Source organism: Arvicola amphibius, chromosome 3 (genome assembly GCF_903992535.2).
Source record: "Arvicola amphibius chromosome 3, mArvAmp1.2, whole genome shotgun sequence".
Classification (NCBI taxonomy): domain Eukaryota; kingdom Metazoa; phylum Chordata; class Mammalia; order Rodentia; family Cricetidae; genus Arvicola; species Arvicola amphibius.
The window spans coordinates 133,566,920-133,590,402 of NC_052049.1; the positions used below are offsets into that span (position 1 = coordinate 133,566,920).

Here is a 23,483-nt window from a genome sequence, read left to right on the forward strand (position 1 = left end):
GCTCCTGCCTCACTATTGGCCGACCATTCAGTTCTTTATTAGGACCATCAGATGTTTTAGACAGGCATAGAATCAGAGCTTCACAGAGTTAAACAAATGCAGCATAAAAAAAAGTCACACACGTTAAAATAATATTCCCCAACATGTTTGACTCAGTTGTCAAACTCCCATTGCCGTAGCACTGATGTGTATGATCATGGTAGCCTTCCTTGCCTTTCCCATGGAAAGCTGTTGTTGTCTCTCTTTTCTCTAGCATTGTGACTTCTTTATAAGTAAGTACAGCAACCAGAAGAACCCGCACTGCGTGTCCCTCTACAAACTCTCAAGTCCTGAAGATGACCCAGTTCGTAAAACAAAGGAATTTTGGGCCACCATTTTGGATTCAGCAGGTACCCCTTACCCCTGAACCTAGGCTTAAATAAGATTGGTACCAGAGTGCACTGTGCTGGGGTCTTATGTCCATGTCTTTTGGGCTGTCTTCCAATTGCTCAGCCCTGCCTATCCCTGAGCTGCTGAGCTTCAGGTGAACCTCATTTCCCGTTCTGTAAATTGCTGAATGAGCTGGGTTTCCTCTTCTCTAAGCAGGAACATATCTAGAAAACCTTTTTAAAAACATATTGAGATAATGTATTCTGAACTTAGTAAGACCCTTTGAGCAGCGAGGTTGACCCTTTAGGGAATAACCAATTGGTTGCTTTCTCTAAGTTCCAAAGTCTTTGCAGTGGCCATCTTGGTAGTGGCCAGCACACTTGCTCACTGTGTGAGCAAAGAGGACTGCTGTCCCAGGCTCTCATTCTGTAGCCCAGGCTTGACCTTACTATGGAACCCAAGCTAGCCTTGAACTCAACAGTCCTCCTGCCTTGGCCTCTCAAATGCTAGTATTTCAGGCATGAGTACCTTGTGATCTTTTTTTTCAAACTCTTGCTTTCTCTATTAGTTACTTTGTAAATTGCTCTGACAAAATCCCTGACAAGAGCATCTTATGCCAAAGGTTCCTTATCTCAGGCAGAAGTGGGATCTCTGTGAGTTCAAGGTCAACTTGGTCTACAGAGTGAGTTTCAGGACAGATTCCAAAGAGAAACCATGTCTTGGAAAACCAAAGAAAAGGTTCGTTTTGTCTCACAATATAAAGTACAGCCTAAAATGAAGTGGTGGCAGGAGCTCAAGGAGACTGTCACATTGTGTCCAGTGAGAAAGGAAAGAGACAGGGTCTGCTGCTCAACTCCCTTTCTTCTTTTCACTCTGTTAGGGACCCCAGCCTAAAAATGCCACCCACATTTAGAGTCGGTCTTCCTCAACTAATCTAATATAGAAACCCCTCAGACACGCCCAGGGGTTCGGTTTTTCAGCTGACAAGATCACCTATCACCATCTTTTTGAAAATTTTGAGTTTTGTGTGTGTGCACATATGCGCACATGCGCATATGTGCACGCCACATGTATGTCATAGAGACTAGAAGAAGGCTTTGGATCCCTTGGAACTAGAGTTACAAGCAATTGTGGTACCTGGTGTGGATGCTGAGAACTAAACTTGAGTCTTCTAAAAGAGCAGCAAGTGCTTTTATCTATTAAATCCCCTTTCCAACCCCTACAATTTCTTTCTTCCTTCTTCCTTTCCCTTCCTTCCTTCCTTCCTTCCTTCCTTCCTTCCTTCCTTCCTTCCTTCCTTTTCTTTTTATAGTTTATTTACTTCTATTCATTTGCATTGATATTTTGCCTGCATGTATGTCTGTGTGCGGTTGTCAGATCTTAGAGTTAGGGACAGCTATGAGCTGCCATGTGGTTGTTGGGAATTGAACCCGAGTCCTCTGGAAGAGCAATTAGTGCTTTTAACTACCGAGCCATCTCTCCAGCCCCTGCCAAGTGTCTTTTAACTCACTTTATCTTCAAATCTACTTCTATGTTAAATGTTTTCACTCCTTACACTTGACTAAGAGATCAAAGCATTAATTTGGGTTTGGGGAGATGGCTTAGTGGATAAGGGTGCTTGTTGTCCTACTATGAAGTCCTAAGTTCAGATCATGAGCACCCACATAAAAGCCAGGTAGAACTGTGAGCCTGTAACTCACTCAGCACTGGAGAGGACAGAGGTAGATCCCAGGGGCTTGATGTCCAGTCAGCCTCGCACAAGTGCAAGCTTCTGATGCAGGGAGTGTTTCGAGGCCATAGGCAGAGGGAGGACACTGATGTCTTTCTTTTGCTGTCACGTAAGTATGCACAGGCATAGATAGGATTCTGAACACTTGCACCTTCACCACACACACATCATATTGTGGTACACACACAAATAATCATTATCATCATCTGGATGTGGTAGTGCACCCCTTTAATCTTAATCTTAGCACCCAGGAGACAAAGGCAGGTGGATCTCTGTGAGGTCAAGGCCAACCTGATCTACAACTCAAGTTCCGGGACAGCCAGGGCTATGTAGAGACACCCTGTCTCAAAGATAGATAGATGGATGGATAAATGGATAGATAGATAGATAGATAGATAGATAGATAGATAGATAGATAGATAGATAGATAGATAGATAGATAGATTTTTTTTTTAATTTTAAACTATTGTAGACCAAAGAATTTGTGCATATTTTTTTTAAAGTCGGGGAGCACAATTGCCAATATGGTAATAACCTCTCATGGGGACTTCACTGTGCACAGGCATTAAGGGGAGGTGGTGGTACATGCTTTTAATCCCAGCACTTTGCAGGAAGAGGCAGGCAGATCTCTGTGAGTTTGAGGCCAGCCTGGTCTACAGAGAGAGTTCCAGGAGAGCCAGGGCTACACAGAGAAACTCTGTCTCAAAAAACCTAAAAGAAAAAAAAGGGAAACAAGTGTGTATTGAGCACCTGCTATAAGCAGACCAAATTGACTAAGTTAAACATAGGGTTTTTGTTCCCTACCCGCAACTTTTTGAAAAGTTGCTGATCAGGTAGGTGTGTGCTTTAACCACCAATAAGTGAAGACTGAACTTAGCACTGGATATTTGTTTAGTTCTGCATATAAACACCTCCTAGGCTCCAGAGGTTACTCAAAATTCAGTGTCTGAATCTGAAAAAGACAATGGATGTTTATTCATTTTGTTTTAAAAATACCTGTTAGATAAGCAATAAGCTGATAACCTGAGAGAGGGATAGTAGTTACGGGAGGAGAGGTGAGTTTAGATACTTGCTTCTTTGACTTCAGATTGCCCGCACCTCCGAGAACTTCTTTACAGGCTCTGTTGCTACCCACAGGTCCTCTTCCTGACTATACCCCTCCAGAAATTTTTTCTTTTGAAAGTACTACTGGATTTACACTGTATGGGATGTTATATAAGCCTCATGACCTACAACCTGGGAAGAAATACCCTACTGTGCTCTTCATATATGGTGGTCCTCAGGTGAGTATAAAAACTCGTGTGTGTGTGTGTGTGTGTGTGTGTGTGTGTGTGTGTGTGTATTTTAGGTGATTTTTTATTTTATATTTATGAATATTTTTATCTACTTGTATGTCTTTGCGCCATGTGCTTGCCTAATGCCTGCAGCGAAATCTCTGGTAACTTACATTTGTATTCATTCATTTCCAAAATAGTAGCTAGCAATAGGTCCTATCTTATACACATTGAGAAGAAATTAGACCTGTTAAGCCTTCTTCCCAAGCAGAAGGAACAATAAACAAGGTCGTGGAGGAAGAACCCCTTGATATTGTTGGTATAGGAGGGGCTTAGCTCAAAGCGGGAGGAGAGAGGTAGACTCAGGTCTGGCACAGCAGGATTTTTACTCACTGAACCATTTCTTTATCCCCATTTTCTTCCTTCCTTCCTTCCTTCCTTCCTTCCTTCCTTCCTTCCTTCCTTCCTTTCTTTTTTTATTTTTTTGAGATAGGGTCTCAATGTGTGACTCTGGCTGACCTGGAACTTGATCTCAATGTGTAGCTCTAGCTGGCCTGGAACTTGCTTTATAGACCAGGATAGCCTCGAACTCACAGAGATCTGCCTGCCTCTATCTCCCAAGTGCTGGGATTAAAGGCGTGCACCACCACTGCCTGTCCCTAAACTCTTTTCATTATCTTTAGCAGGAGGACATGTCAAACAGTGATTAAAATATAATATAAACTGGGTCTGGTGGTGCATACCTGTAATCCCAGCTTTGGGGGAGATGGGGACAGAGGCAGGAGGATTGAAAGTTCCAAAACCAGACTCACCTACTAAGTGAATTCAAGTCTAGCCATGGCAACTTAGTGATACTCTCTCTTAAAAAGTAAAAAGGGACCTGGGGATGCAGATCAGTGGTAATTGCCTATCATGTGCAGGGGATTCAACCCCCACATTTGCCAAATACACACACACACACACACACACACACACCAGTAACCTAGTCGTCTGTTATCAGCCATTGTTCAGTGCATGTGCTCTCTTTCATAGCACTAGCAGTGCAGTAGTTGTTTATATAACATTACCCCAGACACAGGAGTAATGTACCATGTCATGCAGCTGTGCTGGCATTAGATGACAGGAGCGTCTCGTCTCCATCACGATCCCATGGGACTGCCATTTCATGAGTGCCCTGAGCTGATTGAAACATGAACATACTGCGTGTGATTGAATCATCTTTTCATTAGATAAAACTCCATTTCTAATAAAACACCAAGATGCATTTATGTTCTTGGTCAGTTTGAAGTGTAGTCTCTAGGGTAATAAAGTAATTTAAAAATTATGATACTTTCACACTAATTTGTCTAACAGGAAAAAGAAAACTGCTGATCACAGTGTTTATTAAAGGCTACATATTGTCAGGCAGTGGTGGTGCACGCCTTTAATCCCAGCACTGGAGAGGCAGAGATAGGTGGATTTCTATGAGTTTGAGGCCAGGTTGGTCAACAGAGCTAGTTCCAGGACATGCAGAGCTGTTACACAGAGAAACCCTGTCTCAATCAATCAATAAACAAACAAGCAAACAAATAATAAGCTACATTTTCCACTGTCAGTCATCAGCAACTCCAGAAGAGACAAGCAGGGAGGGAAGATGTTTTTAATTGTCCTTTTCTCTGTTACTTGAATGACATAACTCTTCAGAGTATATAATTCAGCAACTTTCTTCTTGGGGTAGATTAACTCTCTTACCTTACTTAAAACTTAAGTATCAGGCTGGAGATATGGTTCAGCGGTTAAGAGCACTGATTGCTCTTCCAGAGGACCCGGGTTCAATTCCCAGCACCCATATGGCAGCTCACAACTGTCTGAAAATGCAGTTCTACAAGATCTGACACCTTCACACCAATGCACATAAAATAAAGTTAAATAAATCATTTAAAAAAATTTAAAAAAAACTTAAGTATCTGTGCTAGAGTGAAGGCTGGTATTTGCTGTGAAGGTTTGAGAGTGAAACTAAACTTGGAACAGCATAAACATGCAAAGACTTGAGTACATTTCAAAATGTATCACTTTACACTTACATTTTAAAGGCAAGATAACAGTAAGCACATTCAGCCTTCTGACTTCTGCAGTGTTTCTGTCTCACGGTTTATATGCTGCTACATAAGATGACCGAAGCTGTTTCTCTTCCAGGTGCAGCTGGTGAACAATCGATTTAAAGGAGTCAAGTATTTCCGCCTGAACACTCTGGCCTCCCTAGGTTATGTGGTTGTGGTGATAGACAACAGAGGATCCTGTCACCGAGGGCTTAAATTTGAAGGCGCCTTTAAATATAAAATGGTGTGTGTGCATAGAACACTTTCTTTTCCGGATGTTTTCATTTTCTTACACTTTATTCGAGTTGGGGGAGGACCGAGTGACAGAGTGAGGAAGAGTGTGTTAGAATTGAGCAGTGGGATGAAAGGTCTGCCTTACAGTAGGCTCGCTCCTGTCTGCTGTCTGCCTCCCAGGAGCTGAGGTAGAGCCACTTCTGTTAGGATGCCCTGTCCAGTCTGGACTTTGACCTTGGCCATAGGCAGTCCCATATACTCCTCAGGAATGCCTGAGGTTTGTTCTGTCCTCTGTGAAGAGGGAAACAACTGGGTAGTTTCCTCCTTGTGACAAGCCTCTTTCTCTCTGCAGGAAGCTTTAAGTGCTACCTTTTAGAGATGCCCCAGGTCCTTTCTGCTGCTTTGGGAAATGATGACAGTCCGATGTTCCTTTTGCACAGTAAGGCAGTCCCTGTGGCTGCCAGTGTGTTGGACATGCTGAGTAAGACATGGGATGGTCTCCCACAGCCAGTTCTTTGACCTTATGTTGTATTCTCATGTAAGTTTTTTTTGTTGTTGTTGATTTACTTTTGGTTTGGCTCAGTGAGGTGAGACTGTGTGCTCTGGCAGGCCAAGTGACACCTTGGGTGGTACTGGTAGGAATTAGGACATCCAGAGCTTTGCTAGAAGTATCGTGCTGGGAGAAAGGAAGGTCAAGCTTCAGGGGTAATGCCCTTTGCTTTACTTCACTAAGTGCTAAAAGGAGAAGTAAATTCACCAATCTCTTAAAGGGGCTGAATTTTTGTCTTTGGATAGAGGAAGGCTTGTTACAAGGAAGTTGCTGGCCTCTTAGCAGACAACAGAACAAATGGAGTGGGAGACACCCTGTAGCTAGGGACAGCATGGACAGTGACGGGAAAGAACTCCATGACTGTGGGGACTAAGCTCTTCACAGGGCCGCAGGTTCTTAACTATAAATGCTTTTTTGTTAATTTCTTGAGGGAAAATGGAATATCAGTTGTTAATAAACTCTAATCTGAGAAAAGAAACCCTCCAGGAGGTTTTAGTAAAAACATAGAGCAGCTTTAAAGAGTTCTTTAAGAATAGTGTGCATCAGAACCAGTGAGCTATTTCCCCGTGTTTGACAGGGTCAAATAGAAATTGATGATCAAGTGGAAGGACTCCAGTACCTAGCGTCTCAGTATGACTTCATTGACTTGGATCGTGTGGGCATTCACGGCTGGTCCTATGGAGGCTACCTCTCCTTGATGGCACTGATGCAGAGATCAGATATCTTCAGGGTATGTGGCTACTATTGTATTTGTTTTTGTAATTGGCCAGAATTCTCTGTTAATTGAAGGCACATGAAAATGATTTTTCTGAAGGGTCAGGTGTTGTCGGTATTGTCGAATGTTGGGTTTATGTGTTTTACAACATGGGAAATGTATCTTTAGTGTTAACACAGATTTAAAACAATTGTCAGTTTGATCACCAGTTTATAACTACTTATATATGCCAAAGATTGATAGTTATGATTAGTAAAACACACATATACTTTCTGGATTGCAGTTACTTGTTTAATTACTAAACTACGTCGTTGCCCTGTACCCTGGTATGTTCTAAACAGCTAGCACTGCTTAGCACAAGTAAATCCTCAAGAGATCTGTCTTCAGTACAGGGCCCTGGGCTGGAACTCCAGCACTTAAAAAAAAAGAATGTTGACTGAACTGAATTTTATTTATTTGACAGTGAGGTTTGTACCTAGGGCCTCTTGCATGTTGAGACACATGCTCTACCACCAAGCTACAGACCCAGATCACTGAGTGAACTGAATCTTTACAAGCTTATAATTCTTGAAATTCTTAGAATATTAGATTATTATAAAAATTTATACATTAGGGGCTGGAGAGATGGCTAAGAGGTTAAGAGCACTGGCTGCACTTGCAAAGGTCCCGATTTCAATTCCCAGCAACCATTACACATGGTGGCTCACAACCATCTGTAATGAGATATGGTGCCCTCTTCTAGCCTGCAGAAACATATGCAGGCAGACCACTGTATACTTAATAAAATAAGTTTTAAAAAATACATTATAAAGAAAATATATAAAGATGATAGTTACTGGGGCTGGAGAGATGGCTCAGCTGTTAAGAGCATTGCCTGCTCTTCCAAAGGTCCTGAGTTCAATTCCCAGCAACCACATGGTGGCTCACAACCATCTGTAATGAGTTCTGGTGCCCTCTTCTGGCCTGCAGGCATACATGTAGACAGAATATTGTACACATAATAATAAATAAAGATTTTTTTTTTAAAAAAAAAAGATGATAGTGGCGCACGCCTTTAATCCCAGCACTCGGGAGGCAGAGGCAGGCGAATCTCTGTGAGTTCGAGACCAGCCTGGTCTACAAGAGCTAGTTCCAGGACAGGCTCCAAAGCTACAGAGAAACCCTGTCTTGAAAAACAAAAAAAACAAAACAAAACAAAAAAAAAGATGATAGTTACTAAGAAAATAGGGATGAATGGATAAATGAGATGTCTCTGCAGGTAAACCTGCTACTAAGCCTGACAACCTGAGTTTGATCACCAGGACTCAAGAAGTGGAAAGAGCCAGGCGGTGGTGGCGCACGCCTTTAATCCCAGCACTCGGGAGGCAGAGGCAGGCGGATCTCCGTGAGTTCGAGACCAGCCTGGTCTACAAGAGCTAGTTCCAGGACAGGCTCCAAAGCCACAGAGAAACCCTGTCTCGAAAAACAAAAACAAACAAACAAAAAAAAAGAAGTGGAAAGAGAGAACCTCCTAAAAGTTGTCCTCTGACCTCTACAGCCATGACATGCCTCATGTTCACCCACACAAATTTACACATACTTGTGCACATACAAATAAATAAAGATAAAATTTATTTAATTTTTAAAAAAGGAAGAAAGGGTCTAATGAGATGGCTCAGCAGGTAAACTACCTGCACCAAGCCTAATGAACTGAGTTCAGTGCCCCGACACAGTGGAAGAACAAACTCTGACTTCATATGCATGACCACACACTCAGACAACTAAATAGCTAAGTGTAAACAAGAAAAAAGGTAATGAAAATTTGAGTTAGGAGCAGTACGTTGTTTTTTTACCCCCATTGTCAAGGCAGGGTTTCTCTGTGTAACAGCCCTGGTTGTCCTGGAGCTTACTTTGTAAACCAGGCTGGCCTCGAACTCACAGAGATCCATCTGCTTCTGCTTTTGCTTCTGCCTCCCCAGTGCTGGGACTAATGGTGTGCTCCATGCCCTACTTAAGAGTAGTAATTTTTTTGTTTTGTTTGTTTGTTTTTCAAGGCAGAGTTTCTCTGTGTAGTAGCCCTGGCTGTCCTGGAACTAGCTCTTGTAGACCAGGCTGGCCTCGAACTCACAGAGATCTGCCTGCCTCTGAAGTGCTGGGATTAAAGGTGTGCGCCACTACCACCCGGCTAAGAGTAATTTTTATATCAGTAATATGATTTTATTTTACAAAGAGCAATTTTTTTATCATTTATTTTGGGGGTTTGTTGTGCTCTCAAGCTGACTTTTCTGGTGTGGCTGAAGATGGTCTTGAACTTCTGATCCTCCTGTCTCTACCTTCTGTGTGCTGGACTTATAGGTGTGCACCTCCATGCCCAGTTTATGAGAAGTAATCTTTAGAAACAAAATAGCGAGGCATGGTAGTACACACCTGTAGGCCTAGGACCTGGGACAGAGAAATAGAAGGATTGCCAGCTTGGGGCCTGCCTGGGATGCATAATGAAACACTATCTTTTAAAAAAGAAATGTAATGGGCTGGAGAGATGGCTCAGAAGTTAAGAGCATTGCCTGCTCTTCCAAAGGTCCTGAGTTCAATTCCCAGCAACCACATGGTGGCTCACAACCATCTGTAATGGGGTCTGGTGCCCTCTTCTGGCCTGGAGTCATACACACAGACAAAATATTGCATACATAATAAATAAATAAATAAATAAATAAATAAATAAATAAATGTTTTATGGAAAAGAAATTTAATTAGAATATCTAAATATAAAACTATATAAGAGCCTTAAATGAGGCAATTGTTTTAAACTCTAAATTGAAGAAAAGAAGAAGAAGAAAAGAAAAAAGAAGAAAAAGCTCAAAGGAAGGGAAAACATGAAACAGTAGGTGCTTTTTTTAAAATGACGTTGGCAGTTGTCACACCTATTTCCAGTGGGGGATAGTTTTCACGGAGGTCTTCTTACTTTCGTTCAGTATCTGCTTTGAATAAAGAAACTCAGTTTGTATTTCAGCTGTCCCAGATTTAGGGGTTGGTGCCGGTTGTGCCTGTGGCACATGAAGCTTACTGACTCACAGAGTATCAGATTTGTGACCTTGGCACCTGATTTCAGGTTTCTGCGTGTCCTGAAATGTGTGTCCAGTAGTTGGGACTAAAGCCTTGCAAAGATAATTTTAGCTTATACATTTGCCGTTGTAAGTTCTGTCTGCTAGCACTCTTTTCTGGGACACAGCTGACTGTGTTGTCATATGCAGGTTGCTATTGCTGGGGCCCCAGTCACTCTGTGGATCTTCTATGATACAGGATACACGGAACGTTATATGGGTCACCCTGACCAGAATGAACAGGGCTATTACTTAGGATCTGTGGCCATGCAAGCAGAGAAGTTCCCCTCAGAGTAAGTTCATGCTTTAAAATGAAGGTTGGCAGTTTTAAATGGTGTTTTAAACATTTTAAAAATAATGATAAAAACTAAATACTGAAAAATTAAACTAAGACTAATATTTTATAAATACTAAAAAGTTCCTTTTTCCGCCTCCTCAGTACTGGGGATTGAGCCCAAACTATTGTGTCGACAAATGTTCTGTCACTAACTGCTAAACTGCTCGAGTGGGATGGATGTCACTCAGAACCAGATTAAAGCTATTTCAGATACTGTAGTGGGAGAAGAATTTTTATGTATTTATGGTTATTTATTTATCTTTATAAATAGTATTTGAGGCAGTTACTTACACTGAAGGAAATTAAGTTCGTAATTGTGTCAGAGTATAAGGAAGTCTGTGTCAGCAACAGGGTCTTCACACAAAGGTTTTCTAGGCACATGCAGTAAATATTCATAAGGAGCTGAAAATGCTTTTCATTACATGTGGCATCTGATTGCTGCAATACAGAGTTAATGTTGAAAACAATGAGTCCTCAACCTGACAGCACAGTAGCATTAACCGTCGTCAGTTTAAAGGAGCTAAGTGGTCAGCCCTAATGCTCTTCTTGCCTAATCTTCCAATATTTTTTTTCCTCCAGACCAAATCGCTTACTCCTCTTACACGGATTCTTGGATGAGAATGTTCATTTTGCACACACCAGTATATTGCTGAGTTTTTTAGTGAGGGCTGGAAAACCGTATGACTTACAGGTGGGTTGTTCCACATTTTCAAATTCAGTGTGGTGGTGAATAGTGAAAGATCACCCTGGAATCTAACAAAGTGAGGACTAAGGCTACGTTTACAGCTGTGTCTGCGCTCTGCCCAAAAACACTACAGTAATAAGCATAGTTACCAGACTTTAGTCGATAAAAATTAAGATTCTTCTGAAGGCTGACTGAAACATGGGCCTGTCCAATTAAATGGCTTATGTGTCTGTGTTTGTTCAGCCTGTAGGCCTGGAAATGACTGCCGAACCAACCCACTCACTGCCTTTCTTTGCTTCCGTTCTCCCATTTCATGGGTGAGAAAATATTACATGATCTCGTTGTTATAAGAGGGTTTCAAAGACTTGATTGTGGGACTGGAGAGATGACACATCAGGTGACTCACAGCTGCCTGTAACTGCAGCTCCAGGAGATCTGACGCCCTCTACTGGTCTCCATGAACTCCTGCATACAAATACTGCATACAAATAGTGCATATACATACACTTAGACACACACACACATGCACATAAAAGATAAATATTTTTAAGATATGATTTCGAGATCTTTTACTATTCATTTCTTTTACATTGTCATGTGAATAAAAACTAATGGGTTACCCTCCTTCATAGCTCCTTTGTGCAAAATAAATAAACGAATAAAGATTTTGACTGGCCAGGCGATGGTGGCGCAACCTTTAATTCCAGCACTTGAGAGGCAGAGGCAGGCGGATCTCTATGAGTTTGAGGCCAGCCTGGTCTACAGTTTGTTCCAGGTCACCTAGAGCTGTTACACAAAGAAACCTAGTCTTGGGGAAAAAATATTTTTTGAGAAGGTTTTAGGAGAATCTGCTTTTAGCCAGGTATAGTGTCACATATCCATGAGCCCATGTCCTGGAAGGTAGAGACAGGAGGCTCAGGAACACAGTACTACATAGCAAGTTAGAGGCTAGGCTACATGAAATGAATTCTCCCGAGAACAAGTGAGTGAGTGTGTGTGTGTGTGTGTGCGCGTGCGTGCGTGTGCGTGCGTGTGTGTGCGCGCCGCTTGATTCCTCTTGTTCTTTAAGATTGTATGTTCATGAGAAATTAAAACCTTTCCTTTTCTTTTGATGTTTCCATTGACATTTCTGCCCTGTTAAACTGTGACACATTTGTCTATAGTAGCAATTTTCAAGCATTTTGATCTTAGAAGTCCTTTACATAGAGCAAAGCCTTGTTTGTGTAGGTTATATCTGCAGTGGTGATGAGCATGGTGACACATGCAGGCAGAAGCAGGAAAATCCAGAAGAGGGGGAACCTCATAGAGAATTAAAGCAGAGATAAATATTTATTTTAAAGGAACAATAATAAATTACTATATGTTAACACAAATTGCATTTATCTTGGGGGGGGGGGGGATAATTCCAAAACAACTTACAGAGAAAAATGCTGTTGTTTTATTTTTGTTACTACTCCATTGAAGAAGACACGTTTCTGCGTTGAGTCTGTTGTGTTGCGTTGTTATGACTAAAGTATCTGAAAGGAGGCTGAACAGATGGTTCAGTGGTTAAGAGCTCTTGCAAAGGAAAGACCTTAGTTCTCTTCCCAGATTCCATGTGAGACAGCTCGCACGTGCCAGTTACTCCAGCTTCAAGGGATCTGACACCTTCTGGCCACCATGGGGCTCCACACATGTGGTACATACACACACGCACACACACACAGAGATTTTAAATTTAAGTATATAAAGAAAAATTGGGCCTCACTAAGAATATGTTAAGAAGTGGGAGGAATGAGTTAGCCTTCCAGCTAGCTTTTGTGGAAAACTAAACCCATATTTATAACATTTCCATGCTCTGTCGCATTAAAATCTATTATTCCTTGGACTGAAGACATGACTCAGGGTTTAGAGCGCTTGTTGTTTTCCAGAGGACCTGAGTTCTATTCTCAGCATCTACTGATGGTCCACAACCACCTGTAACTCCAGTTCTAGGGCAGCAGTTCTCAACATTCCTGCATATCAGATATTTACATTACAATTTATAGCCATAACAAAACTACAGTTATGAGGTAGCAGCGAAAATAATTTTATGGTTTGGATCACCACAACACGAGGAACTGTATATCAAAGGACCGCAGCATTACGAAGGGTGAGAACCAGTGTCCTAAGGGGTCTGATGCTGCCTGCCCTCTGATCTCAAGCACCAGGTATATGCATGGTGCACATACATACACATAAAATAAATCTGAAAAAAATGTAATCCATTGATACCTGACCTAGTACATCAAATGGATCTTTTTACCCTCGAATTAATACCTGGAAAATACAGATGTTAACTCTTTATTATATCATGTTTTTGTTTTCATTGGTTTTTTGATTATTAAATTGGTTGGGTTTTTTTGCAATATGGTCTCACCCTGTTTCCCAGACTGACCTGGAACTCATTATGTAGACACCATTGACCTTGAGTTTACTAATATCCACCTGCTTCTGCCTTCCAACTGCTAGAATTCTAGGGATAAGCCCCCATGCCCATATTTTTATAATCCTACACTATAATAGTGTACAGCTGAGGTGGAGTGAGCTGTTGGTTTAAACAGCAGGTAGCCTAAGGGTTACAAAGATATCTACCCCAGGGTTCTAGTTTATAAAATTCTGGTTTTTATACCACTTAAATGAAAGTGGCATGTTTCTTTTTTTTTACTGCATCTGTGTGATAGAGACGGCTATAGCTCCTCATCTCACACCCTGCTAGGAAACCTCCACTTGAGTTCAGTGAATGAGCACATTCAAAGCCAGTGGTGTCTACAGATTTTTTTCCTTTTTTTTTTTTTTGGTTTTTGTTTTTTTCAAACAGCCTTAGCAATCCTAGAACTAGCTTTGTAGACCAGACTGGCCTTGAACTCTGCCTCCCGAGTGCTGGAATTAAAGGCATGTACCACCAACACCTAGCTATCTATAGATTTTTTTTAACGTAGTTTTTTGTTTGTTTTTGAGACAAGATTTCACTATGTAGGGTCAGGCTGGCCTTAGTTTCATGATCCTCCTGCATTCATCTCTCATATGCTGGGTTGAAGATAGTTTAGACCTTGTGTGGCATTTGAAACCTACAGACCACACTCAGGCAGTGAACCACTGAAAAATCCTCCTGAAGCCTTATGGGTAGGTGCATAAAGGCTGTTAAGAAGAGCCATAGGATAATATGTATTAATATAAAACCACAGAGAGACTGTGTTCCATATTGATAATCCAACTAGAAATCTCTGAAAAGCATCCTAGCACATGGGCCCTAGAGACAGGAAGATCTGGAGTTTGTGGTTGGTTATCCCTGATTGCATGGTGAGCTTTAGTTCAGCCTGGGCTACATGAGATCCAGTCTCAAAAAGCAATCTATAAGTAAATTACTGTGTCTAGAAAATTTTGGAAAGAGGAGTATCACTAAACTTCTCTTCTTGCCTCTGCTTTGTCGTGAAGATCTACCCTCAGGAGAGGCACAGCATCAGAGTCCCCGAGTCTGGAGAGCATTATGAGCTGCACCTGTTGCACTACCTTCAGGAGAACCTCGGATCGCGCATTGCTGCTCTGAAAGTGATATAAGTGGCTGTAGACGCGGGTGTGCAGTCACACCTCACGAGGAGGGCCAGTCAGTGGAAAAGCCAGACTGATGATCGAACTTTGGTACCCACCATGTAAGATCTACTTCTAAAAGTAAATTTGGTGCCATGCAGAAATCTGCAGTTAATGGATAGTAATCTAACACCTTATCCATCCACACAGAACGAATGGTGTATTTCCAAGAGATTCTTCAGCAGTACCACGAGGATACTGAAAGAACCAAGGCATCAGCGCCACATATTCACACTAGCCAGTTTTCACTTTTACTAGCAGTGTAAGCGTCTTGGACTTAATTAGTGGATTTCACAGTATACTTCTGGGTTTGTTAAAATATGATAGTAGTGATTGGTTTGATTCAATTCCAGGATCCCTGACTAGTTATGGATTCGATAGCACTTATGTCTAATTGAATAGCTTATGCTTCGTCACTTGGGGTGTATCCAGCATGTCATGAACTAATTACTATTAAGCTTATGACTTTCCCAGTCATTAATGATTTTTCAAGGATAACTTAGTGGCCTCCTAAAGATATTTACTTGGGCTCTGACAAGTTTTTAACCAATTTAAACAGCATCTAGTATAAATAATTCTCCTTTTTCTTTGATGATATGATGGAGTGGGGTTTCCTTTTACATAAAGGCTATGTGGCATGAGTTTACACAAGTCTCAAGATGTTGACAATTACAGACAAAAATTTTTAATCAAATTATTTGAGAGCTTGAAAATTAGCAGGCAAGTTTTTCTCCTTTTAGGAACAGAAAATGTATGCATTCATTTGTATTCTTAGAATGTAATGGTGCCCATTTTCATTTGGCCTTTCCTTTACTAAACTGTTCCAGAGTTTCCAGGAGGTAGAAGGATTACAGGGAGTGGGGAGACCCTGGTGCAGGGAGTGACAGGGAAAGGAGGCAGCCAGGCTCTGCTTAAGAACTGAGTAAACTAGTTCAGCAGAAATATTGATGAGAAACCCGGGTAAATGTAAGCTCCCTGCGTGTCTGGGAACCAAAACTAGGAAGTCAGGCTTCGCCAGCACAGCTCTAGGTCAGCATTCAGAGGAGTACTTTATAATTCCAACTTCTTGTGATTTTTTTCCTTTCAACTTTAGAAACCTTCCAGATCTAAACCTTAACTTTTGTTTGTTTGTTCAGTTTTCAAGACAGTTTCTCTGTGTAGCCCTGGCTGTCCTAGAACTCACTCTGTAGACTAGGCTGGTCTCGAATTCAGAAACCCACCTGCCTCTGCCTCTGAGTGCTAGGATTAAAGAAATGCACCACCACAACCCAGCTAACTTTTTTATCTGAATGTAATTTAGATATCACTAGTTTAAAATAAAAAGTTTCCAGACCACTTCTTTGCTATAATCCCCGACAAACCATGGCGCTATCAGTGTTGAAAGCCTATAAACAGTTTTTTACTTGGCCATGTCATCCTCCTGGCTTAGCCTTCCTGTTTAGCTGAAGGGAATACATTAGTTTTTAAGGTTGGTGTCTGCCCTTTAGGGCCTTCCAGCATTGGATGAGTCCCATTAGAGCCAGGCTCCTGTGGGTTTGACCCTTTTTAATCACAAACTCCAGTGTTTAGGAAGTTACAGTGATTTAAAAGTCACTCCAGAAAACTTGCTGTGTTTCTTTCTCCCTGCCACAGCAGGTCTCTTCCCAAGAGCAGTTTGCATTAGTGAGGGTGGTGGTAGTCATGGGTGATCAGAGGTGGGGGGGATGGAGGGTGATATCTGCTGGCTGTGTATTTATGCTGTATGATAGAGTCCAGTTTTTCTTATTGTCTTAATCTATTTTGACTTTAATGCTTATGACATTTTCTCGTGCCAAAATTTGTTTATATTTTTCAAAGTTAAATTAAACTGATTTGGGTAACTTTCCTTCCCCAACAAAGTATTTCCCTCATCACCTAAGTATCTGTCTTGGCTGTTGAGGGTGGTATTCGCTGGACCAGCTAGCCTCCAAGTGCTGCTTCTTACATTCTAAAGAGGAGTGACATAAAGTAGCTCTCGGTCGTCCTTTTGAAATCTCTCACCCTTAAGTTTGATTTATAATGAGACATCTCTTATTTTATGCAAACAAACCTTCGAGAACTTCATCTATCCTAGCTTCTTCTTGCATTTATAATCATGTCATTTAAATGTCATTCTACTTCTCTGAGGGGAAAGTGCTTTGCTCACTTGCACAAAGGTGGCTTGGCTGGGTTTGCTTGTCTACAGCAACATTACATCAGTTAGTGGAGCAATCGGAAGCCACTCTAGAACAGTCTGTCCTCTGACTGTGGATGTCAACGAGAAAGGCAAGAGTTCGTGAAACTAGAAGTTCGATGGGAGCCAGAACGCACTCACTGTACATGTAAGTGGAGTTTCCCAGGCTTGTGTGGAGTGAGTGCATGCTCTCCAGCAGCAGGTAGCGCTCCTCAGCAGTTAGAGCAGCAGGCCTGGGAGGTTCATCCAGGACCCTGAGCTCACAGAGGCACGAGCTCCGTCAGTTTGGGTAGAGACAAGGAGTGTGCACTTCTACACAACAGGCTTCCCGGTGCTTCTGGTCAGGTCACCGTAGACAGCTTTAAGGAACTATTCTGAATTGGAGTCAGATAAAAGGTGACTTTTACACTGGATGATTGTTAAGAACCCAAAACAGGCCCCAGGTGGTGGTGGTACACACCTTTAATTTCAGCTCTCAGGGGGCAGAGGCAGGCAAATCTTTGTGAGTTCAAGGCCAACCTGATCTGCAGAGTGAGTTTCAGGACTGTTATACAGAGAAACCCTGTCTCAGGGAAAAAGAAAAAAAAATGAACTCAAAACAGTAGTCAAGAAAACTGTTCTCTGTGATAATTGTGGACCTCTTCTTGGAGAAGCAGGAACAAGTAACTCTTTATTTGGGGGATAATGGTTTTTCCCATTTCTGACTCTCCCAAAACCTCACACAGAAAGGTACAGCCGTGAGCCATGGAGGGGGTGTGTGCTTTAGTTCAGGTGTTTCCTGCCTTTACCACATGGTTCTCTCTGCAGGTGAGATGACTCCAGTCAGAGCTTGCATTGCTACAGAATCATACATTTTCCCACTGGAACAAATCTTTAACATAGCCCAGTGTTCCTGTTTGCTAGGGGAAAAGACTGTTCACCCGAGACCCCACAGTTGGCTAATACACAGGACCAGCCTCCATCCACGGCCTGCCTCGTGGTAGTTATGTAATATTTAAGAAAGGCAGGGCTTTTAAAAAAGTATTTATTAATATATTCCTGTGAAACACTTTAAAGTGAACCACATAAAAAATGGTTCATTTAATCTGTTTTAATGCTAGGCATGCTTATTAAAGCAGAACTTCTGATGATGTAACATTCTGAAGTTAACTGAAATCATTATTCTAAATGTCTTCGTTGGTGCCCTGGGAGATAAGGACACAGAGTGCTTGCTCAGGCCCAGGAGCCCATCTTGAGCTCCTTGATGTTAGACAAGAGCCTCAGCCTGGTCTCAACTATGTAATGTGAGAGTGTCCTCTCCCAGCAGATGAGAGGAAACTGGAAACATCCCCAGCTGTGCCCATCCCAGCCCTGCCCCTCCTCTCCAGTCTGCCCTCCTGACCGCTTGTGCAAGGAAGGTGCTCAGCTCTAGACAGCTGTTCCAGAACAGGAGCTGTGTCTATATGTTTGGTTTTAAGTAACCCTAATACAAATTTATGTTGTTTCAGCAAAGTTGAAATGGGGGGAATCTTTAATTTTAGCGCATAAAGTGCCTGCTGTCTCAGCGCTGACGTGTACATGATCTGCATGTCTCTCTCCAGTAAGCATATGGGTCTCCTCATTTCCAGCCCCAGGGCTTTTAATCGTGTGATGTGAAGCATTAGTTTTGCTGCATTTTATTACAGGTTCTTGGTTGCAATAAAGATGCTGCTAAAATTAACTGACTTTAGTACTCCTTCCCTGTTTAGCCTTTGCTTTGGTGACTCACACCTGTGGAGTGGCTGCTACACAAGGTCACGTGCCTGCAGTGAAGAGAGAAGTTGGGGCTGAGGGGCAGGATTATGTGGGAGTTCCAGTGCAAATACCGACCATCTGCACTGAGTGGGAAGTGTGTGAGCGCTGCTCAGTCCCTGTCTGAGGTTCTCAGATGCCAACCAGGGCAGAGGGTGCTTGGAGCCAAGAACTAACAGATAACCCCTAGACAGCTGGGGGCTTCTGGGATATACCACTGACAGACAGATACTCCCTGGACAACTAGGTGCTTCGGAACATACCAGTGGCAATTGATAGGGGTATCTGCAGGTTCTGGATGTCTTGAGGGTTTAGTGTAATGCTTTAATTTTTAAATTACACTTATTTGTGCCATGGTATGAGTGTGGAGGTCAGAGGACCCACGAAATGGGTCCCAGGGACTGATCTCAGGTCATCACATGTGGTGGCAAACTCCTTTACCTGCTGAGCCATCTACCCAGCCCTCTGTAGTGTTTTTTCCTTTGACAATTCTGGAGGTTTTGCCATCCTTATTTTCCCACTTGTGGTACAAAATCAGGGCCTCTGGCACCCTAAGCAAGTCCTCAGCCTTTGAGCTATATCCCCAAGCAAACAAATCTGATTGTTCACAGCAAGTTGACTTTGTTGATGTTCCAGAACACAGAGTTTATCTGGATTCTCTGTAGTTATGTATAAAACATCACATGAACAAACAGGACTATTAGGGTCTTTTGGGGTTTGGTTTTGGTTTATTTGTTTGTTTGTTTGCTTTTCGAGACAGGATTTCTCTGTGTAGCTTTGGAGCCTGTTCTGGAACTCACTCTGTAGACCAGACTGGCCTCGAACCCACAGAGAATCCTCCTGCCTCTGCTTTCCAGGTGCTGGGATTAAAGATATGTGCCACCACCCAGCTAGGGTCTTTTATATATAAAATTAGGAATAAAAGTTTGGGGTTGGAGAGATGGCTCAGAAATTAAGAGCACTCGCTGATCTTCCCAAAGGACCTGGGTTCAAATCCCAGCACTCACTTAGCAGTTAATAACCATATGTAACTTCAGTTCCAGGGGATCTAGAGTCCTCTTTGTGCCACCTCTGGCACAAAGCACATACATGGTGCACATAAAATAAAAGTAAAGTAATTGTATAATTATGATTTCCTAAGCTTTTCACCATGTCACACACACACATACACCACAAAATTATTGTCTGAGTGTGGTGATCAATGCCTTTATTCCCAGCACTCAGACAGGCATGTTTCTGTGAGTTTGAGGCCAGCCTGGTCTACATAGTGAATTCCAGGCCAGTTAGAGCTACACAGTTTAGGAAAAGTCCTGCGTTGGGGGGGGGGAGCAAAATAAAGTACAACACGAGGGTAAACTGAGAAACATCAGAATAATCTGTTGAGATTGTAGCCAGAAGTCACCGGCCAGGCCCAGCCCATCTCTAAAGAAAATTTATTATTATTATTACATTTGTGTGTTTATTGTTTGAGTGTGCATATGAAGGCAGGCAGGCAGGCAGCAACTTCTGGGAGTTGGTTCTGAGCCTTCAACATGTGGATTCTGGAGACTGGACTCACTAGACTTGGTGGCATGTGCTTAACTGAGACATCTCCCTGACCCCACTACCAAGATTTGCCTCCGAATGTGCACACAGTCTGTGTGTGGCACCACGACAGAAACTACCTTGTCTTTGATTCAGCCTGGACTGACTTCTGAAGAGAAATCAGCTTCCCACCAGTCTGCATGTATTAGAGATACACAATGGCCACAGCTTCCACAGTTACAGGAGCAAACACAGCCCTAGAACCTTTCCACTGTTGTTTGTGTAACCCCAACCACCCAGTGAATACAGCAAGCAGCAATGGGAGAATCTTCTAATTAGAGCATGGCTCCATGCGGAGGCTGCTATGGTTTCAGGAATTGCTGGGATTAAAGTGCTCATCAGTCTGGCCCACAGTGCTCCACAGATCTGATGCCCTAGCTTTCGATTCAGAAAACAAGTTGCCCCTGACAGAAGTTTCGGCTATAACATAGAGACTGGGATTGTCTAGGTTGCTGTTTGCTTCTTCCTGAAACATTGCCATCTCTGAACTGTCTCCCAGACTTGAGTTCTTGAGAGAGAAGTTTAGGGAAACAGCAGTGTAGTGGGCCCACGCACGTGCCAGGAACACACACCTTGGAGAAGCGGCCTGGGTAGGTAGTCTTGTTCAACAGTCCACTCGGGTGTGGGTGCAGTCCTTTGCACGAAGTTCCTGAAACCACCTGGCCCTTCTGTGAGGCGTGTCCTCTGTGTAGGCTTAGTTAAGGAACACATGGTCATAAATATCCATACACTTGCACAGGCCTGTACGTTTCAGTCCAGTGCTGTGATGTTGGCCTTGCCAGTTAGCTGCTGAGTTGTCTCTGCAGTTCAGTCTTTCCTCCTCATTCCTTTTGCCGCTCCTGTCCCAGGGTGGGTCTTGTCTCCTGCTGGATACTTGCATCAGCTCTCACACTAGCCTGATGGGGTAAAGAGGCGGTGGTGGCGCACACCTTTAATCCCAGCACTCAGGAGGCAGAGGCAGGCCAATCTCTGAGTTAAAGGCCTTGGTCAATAGAGGGATTTCCAGAACAGCCATGGCTACACAGAGAAACCCTGCCTCAAAATAAAAAAATAAATCCTGAAAAGGGGGAAAGGAAAAAAGCAAACATCTGAGCAGGCGTGATGGTACATATCTTTATTCCCAAAACTAAGGAGATGGAGGTAGTTAAGTTGCAAGTTGGAGACCAGGCTAGCTACACAGCAAGACCTGTCTCTACTGCAGCAACAACACAAGTTTCCAAAGAGTCCAGTGGGTATGGTGGTATGCACCATGGTCCCACTCAGGAGGCCAAGGTAGGAGGCCACTGGAGCACAAGATACTGAGGACGCTTGGGTGATGGGACAGTGGGAGGGGCTTGGGAAGAATTGTGTCACCTGACATGGTTTTATTTTGCCACTCCTCAGCACATGGGGTAGGGGCTCTTGAGGCTTTCCATTTTCAGTCGGTATAGCATGGGTCTCCATCAGAGCTTTTGCCTGTGTGGGGTTTGGGATTGCTGCCCAAGAGAGGTGGAGAAGCAAAATGGCAGCCACATTAGCTTTCAAACCTGGCTGCACCTTTGCTCCCTGCTAGTTTTAGGCGTTTGGGCCTGGTCTACAGTATCCTGACCCTCTGTGTTCCTAGCTGTAAGACTGCAATGATACAACCATCCCCAACAGACCCTGCCCAGAAGGCACCTGCAGTGCTGGAGGACTCAATGACGGTCAACTCAGAATGAGTACTTCACTTTATGCCATATAGTTCCTGCTGGCTCTCTTCCTCTAGTTGGATTACGGACTCTGGAGGTAGCGCTCCTAGCTGGTTGGCTTCTCTTCGGGTGCCTGTGGAGTCAGACAAGTAGGATTCACTTGCTCGATACTTACTTCCAGAGTTTTCCAGATAATAAATACATGACCACTGAGGTGGCTCAGCAGGTAAAGGCCCTTGCCTCCAAGCCAGGTGACCTGAGTTCAAACTAGGGACTAGCAAGGAGAGAGCCAATGCCCAAAGGTTGACCTCTGACCTCCATACACCAACGGTGCCATTTGCACGCACACAGCACACTCAAAATGAAGGAAAAAGAAAACAAATACTGGAGGGCCGGGATGTAGTTCAGTTGGCAGTGCTCAGCCCCGGGCTGCATGCTGGCATTCCTTCTGCACACAGCCACCAGCACTTCTCTGTTTAGTGCTGATGATAGCCATTTGACTGGGTAATGGTGTAGGTCTGCCTTCCCCTGGAAGCTAATTATACTAAATGCTTTTTTTGTGAATTTGTTAGCCATTTATTTTTGTTCGTATATTTGTTTGGGTTTTTGTAACTTTTTTTAAAAAATGTCTAGCCGGGCGGTGGTGGCGCACGCCTTTAATCCCAGCACTCGGGAGGCAGAGGCAGGTGGATCTTCGTGAGTTTGAGGCCAGCCTGGTCTACAAGAGCTAGTTCCAGGACAGGCTCCAAAGCTACAGAGAAACCCTGTCTCGAAAAACAATCAATCAATCAATCAATCAATCAATAAATAAATAAATAAATAAATAAATTTAAAAATGTCTATAACTGTGGTGTTTCCCACATTCCCAGGCATCTGAGTCCTTTGTCTCCAGTTCATGACACTGTTTGAGTAGGTTTAGGAGGTGTGGCCTTGTGGAGGAAATGTCACTGGGGGCAGACTTTGAGGTTTCAAAAACTATGTGCTATTTGAGTGCACTCTGTGGGCGGAGATGTGCACTCTTAGCTTCTGCGCTCGCCACCGTGTCTGTGTGCCTGTTGCCATGCTCCCCCCTGTGATGGTGATGGACTCTGGAACGGTAAGCCTAAAATAAACTCATCTATAAGTTGCTTTGGTCATACTATTCTATCATAGCAATGGAGACATAATTAATGCAATGAATGTTTTGCCTGTGTGTGTATGTGCTCCATGCATGTGCCTAATACCCAGGAGGCTTAGAAAAGAGGTTCACATCTGGAATTGGAGCTCCAATGGGCGGTCAGCCACTGTATGGGTGCTGGGGACTGAACTCTGGTCCTTTACAAGAGCAACAAGTGCTGTCAACTGTTGAGCCATCTCTCTAGCCCTGGTTTTTATTTTTTAGGAAGGCGGTTGTGGGTTTGGGGTTTTTGTTTGTTTGTTTGTTTTTATTTTGTTTTGCTTTGTTTTGAAACAGGATCTCACTGAGCAGCCCAGACTGGCGTCTAACTCACGATCCTCCTGCCTCAGTCTTCCAAGTGCTAGGTTACAGGCCTGCACCTCTTTGCCCAGCTCTATACCAAAGCCTTGAACAATAGTGCCCATGTTTTATTTCCAGAGTTTCACAGTTTTAGG

At 43.0% G+C, this 23,483-nt stretch overlaps 1 protein-coding gene across 3 annotated transcripts in view; it reads left to right on the plus strand.

Annotated features, from left to right (window-relative positions):
- The window catches only part of Dpp8 (dipeptidyl peptidase 8), a 55,447-nt gene extending 36,897 nt beyond the window's left edge, over positions 1 to 18,550 (plus strand). For 2 of the 3 annotated variants that reach the window (XM_038321678.1, XM_038321679.1), the window contains 7 exons: positions 254 to 389; positions 3,236 to 3,381; positions 5,548 to 5,694; positions 6,812 to 6,964; positions 10,180 to 10,322; positions 10,946 to 11,057; positions 14,508 to 18,550. In XM_038321678.1, coding sequence (XP_038177606.1) covers positions 254 to 389; positions 3,236 to 3,381; positions 5,548 to 5,694; positions 6,812 to 6,964; positions 10,180 to 10,322; positions 10,946 to 11,057; positions 14,508 to 14,630 — 960 coding nt within the window. In that variant the 3' untranslated portion in view covers positions 14,631 to 18,550. Of the gene's footprint in view, positions 1 to 253; positions 390 to 3,235; positions 3,382 to 5,547; positions 5,695 to 6,036; positions 6,199 to 6,811; positions 6,965 to 10,179; positions 10,323 to 10,945; positions 11,058 to 14,507 lie in introns of those variants that run through there. The other variant, XM_038321680.1, reaches the window with a different exon arrangement.
- Positions 18,551 to 23,483: the final 4,933 nt, after the last annotated feature.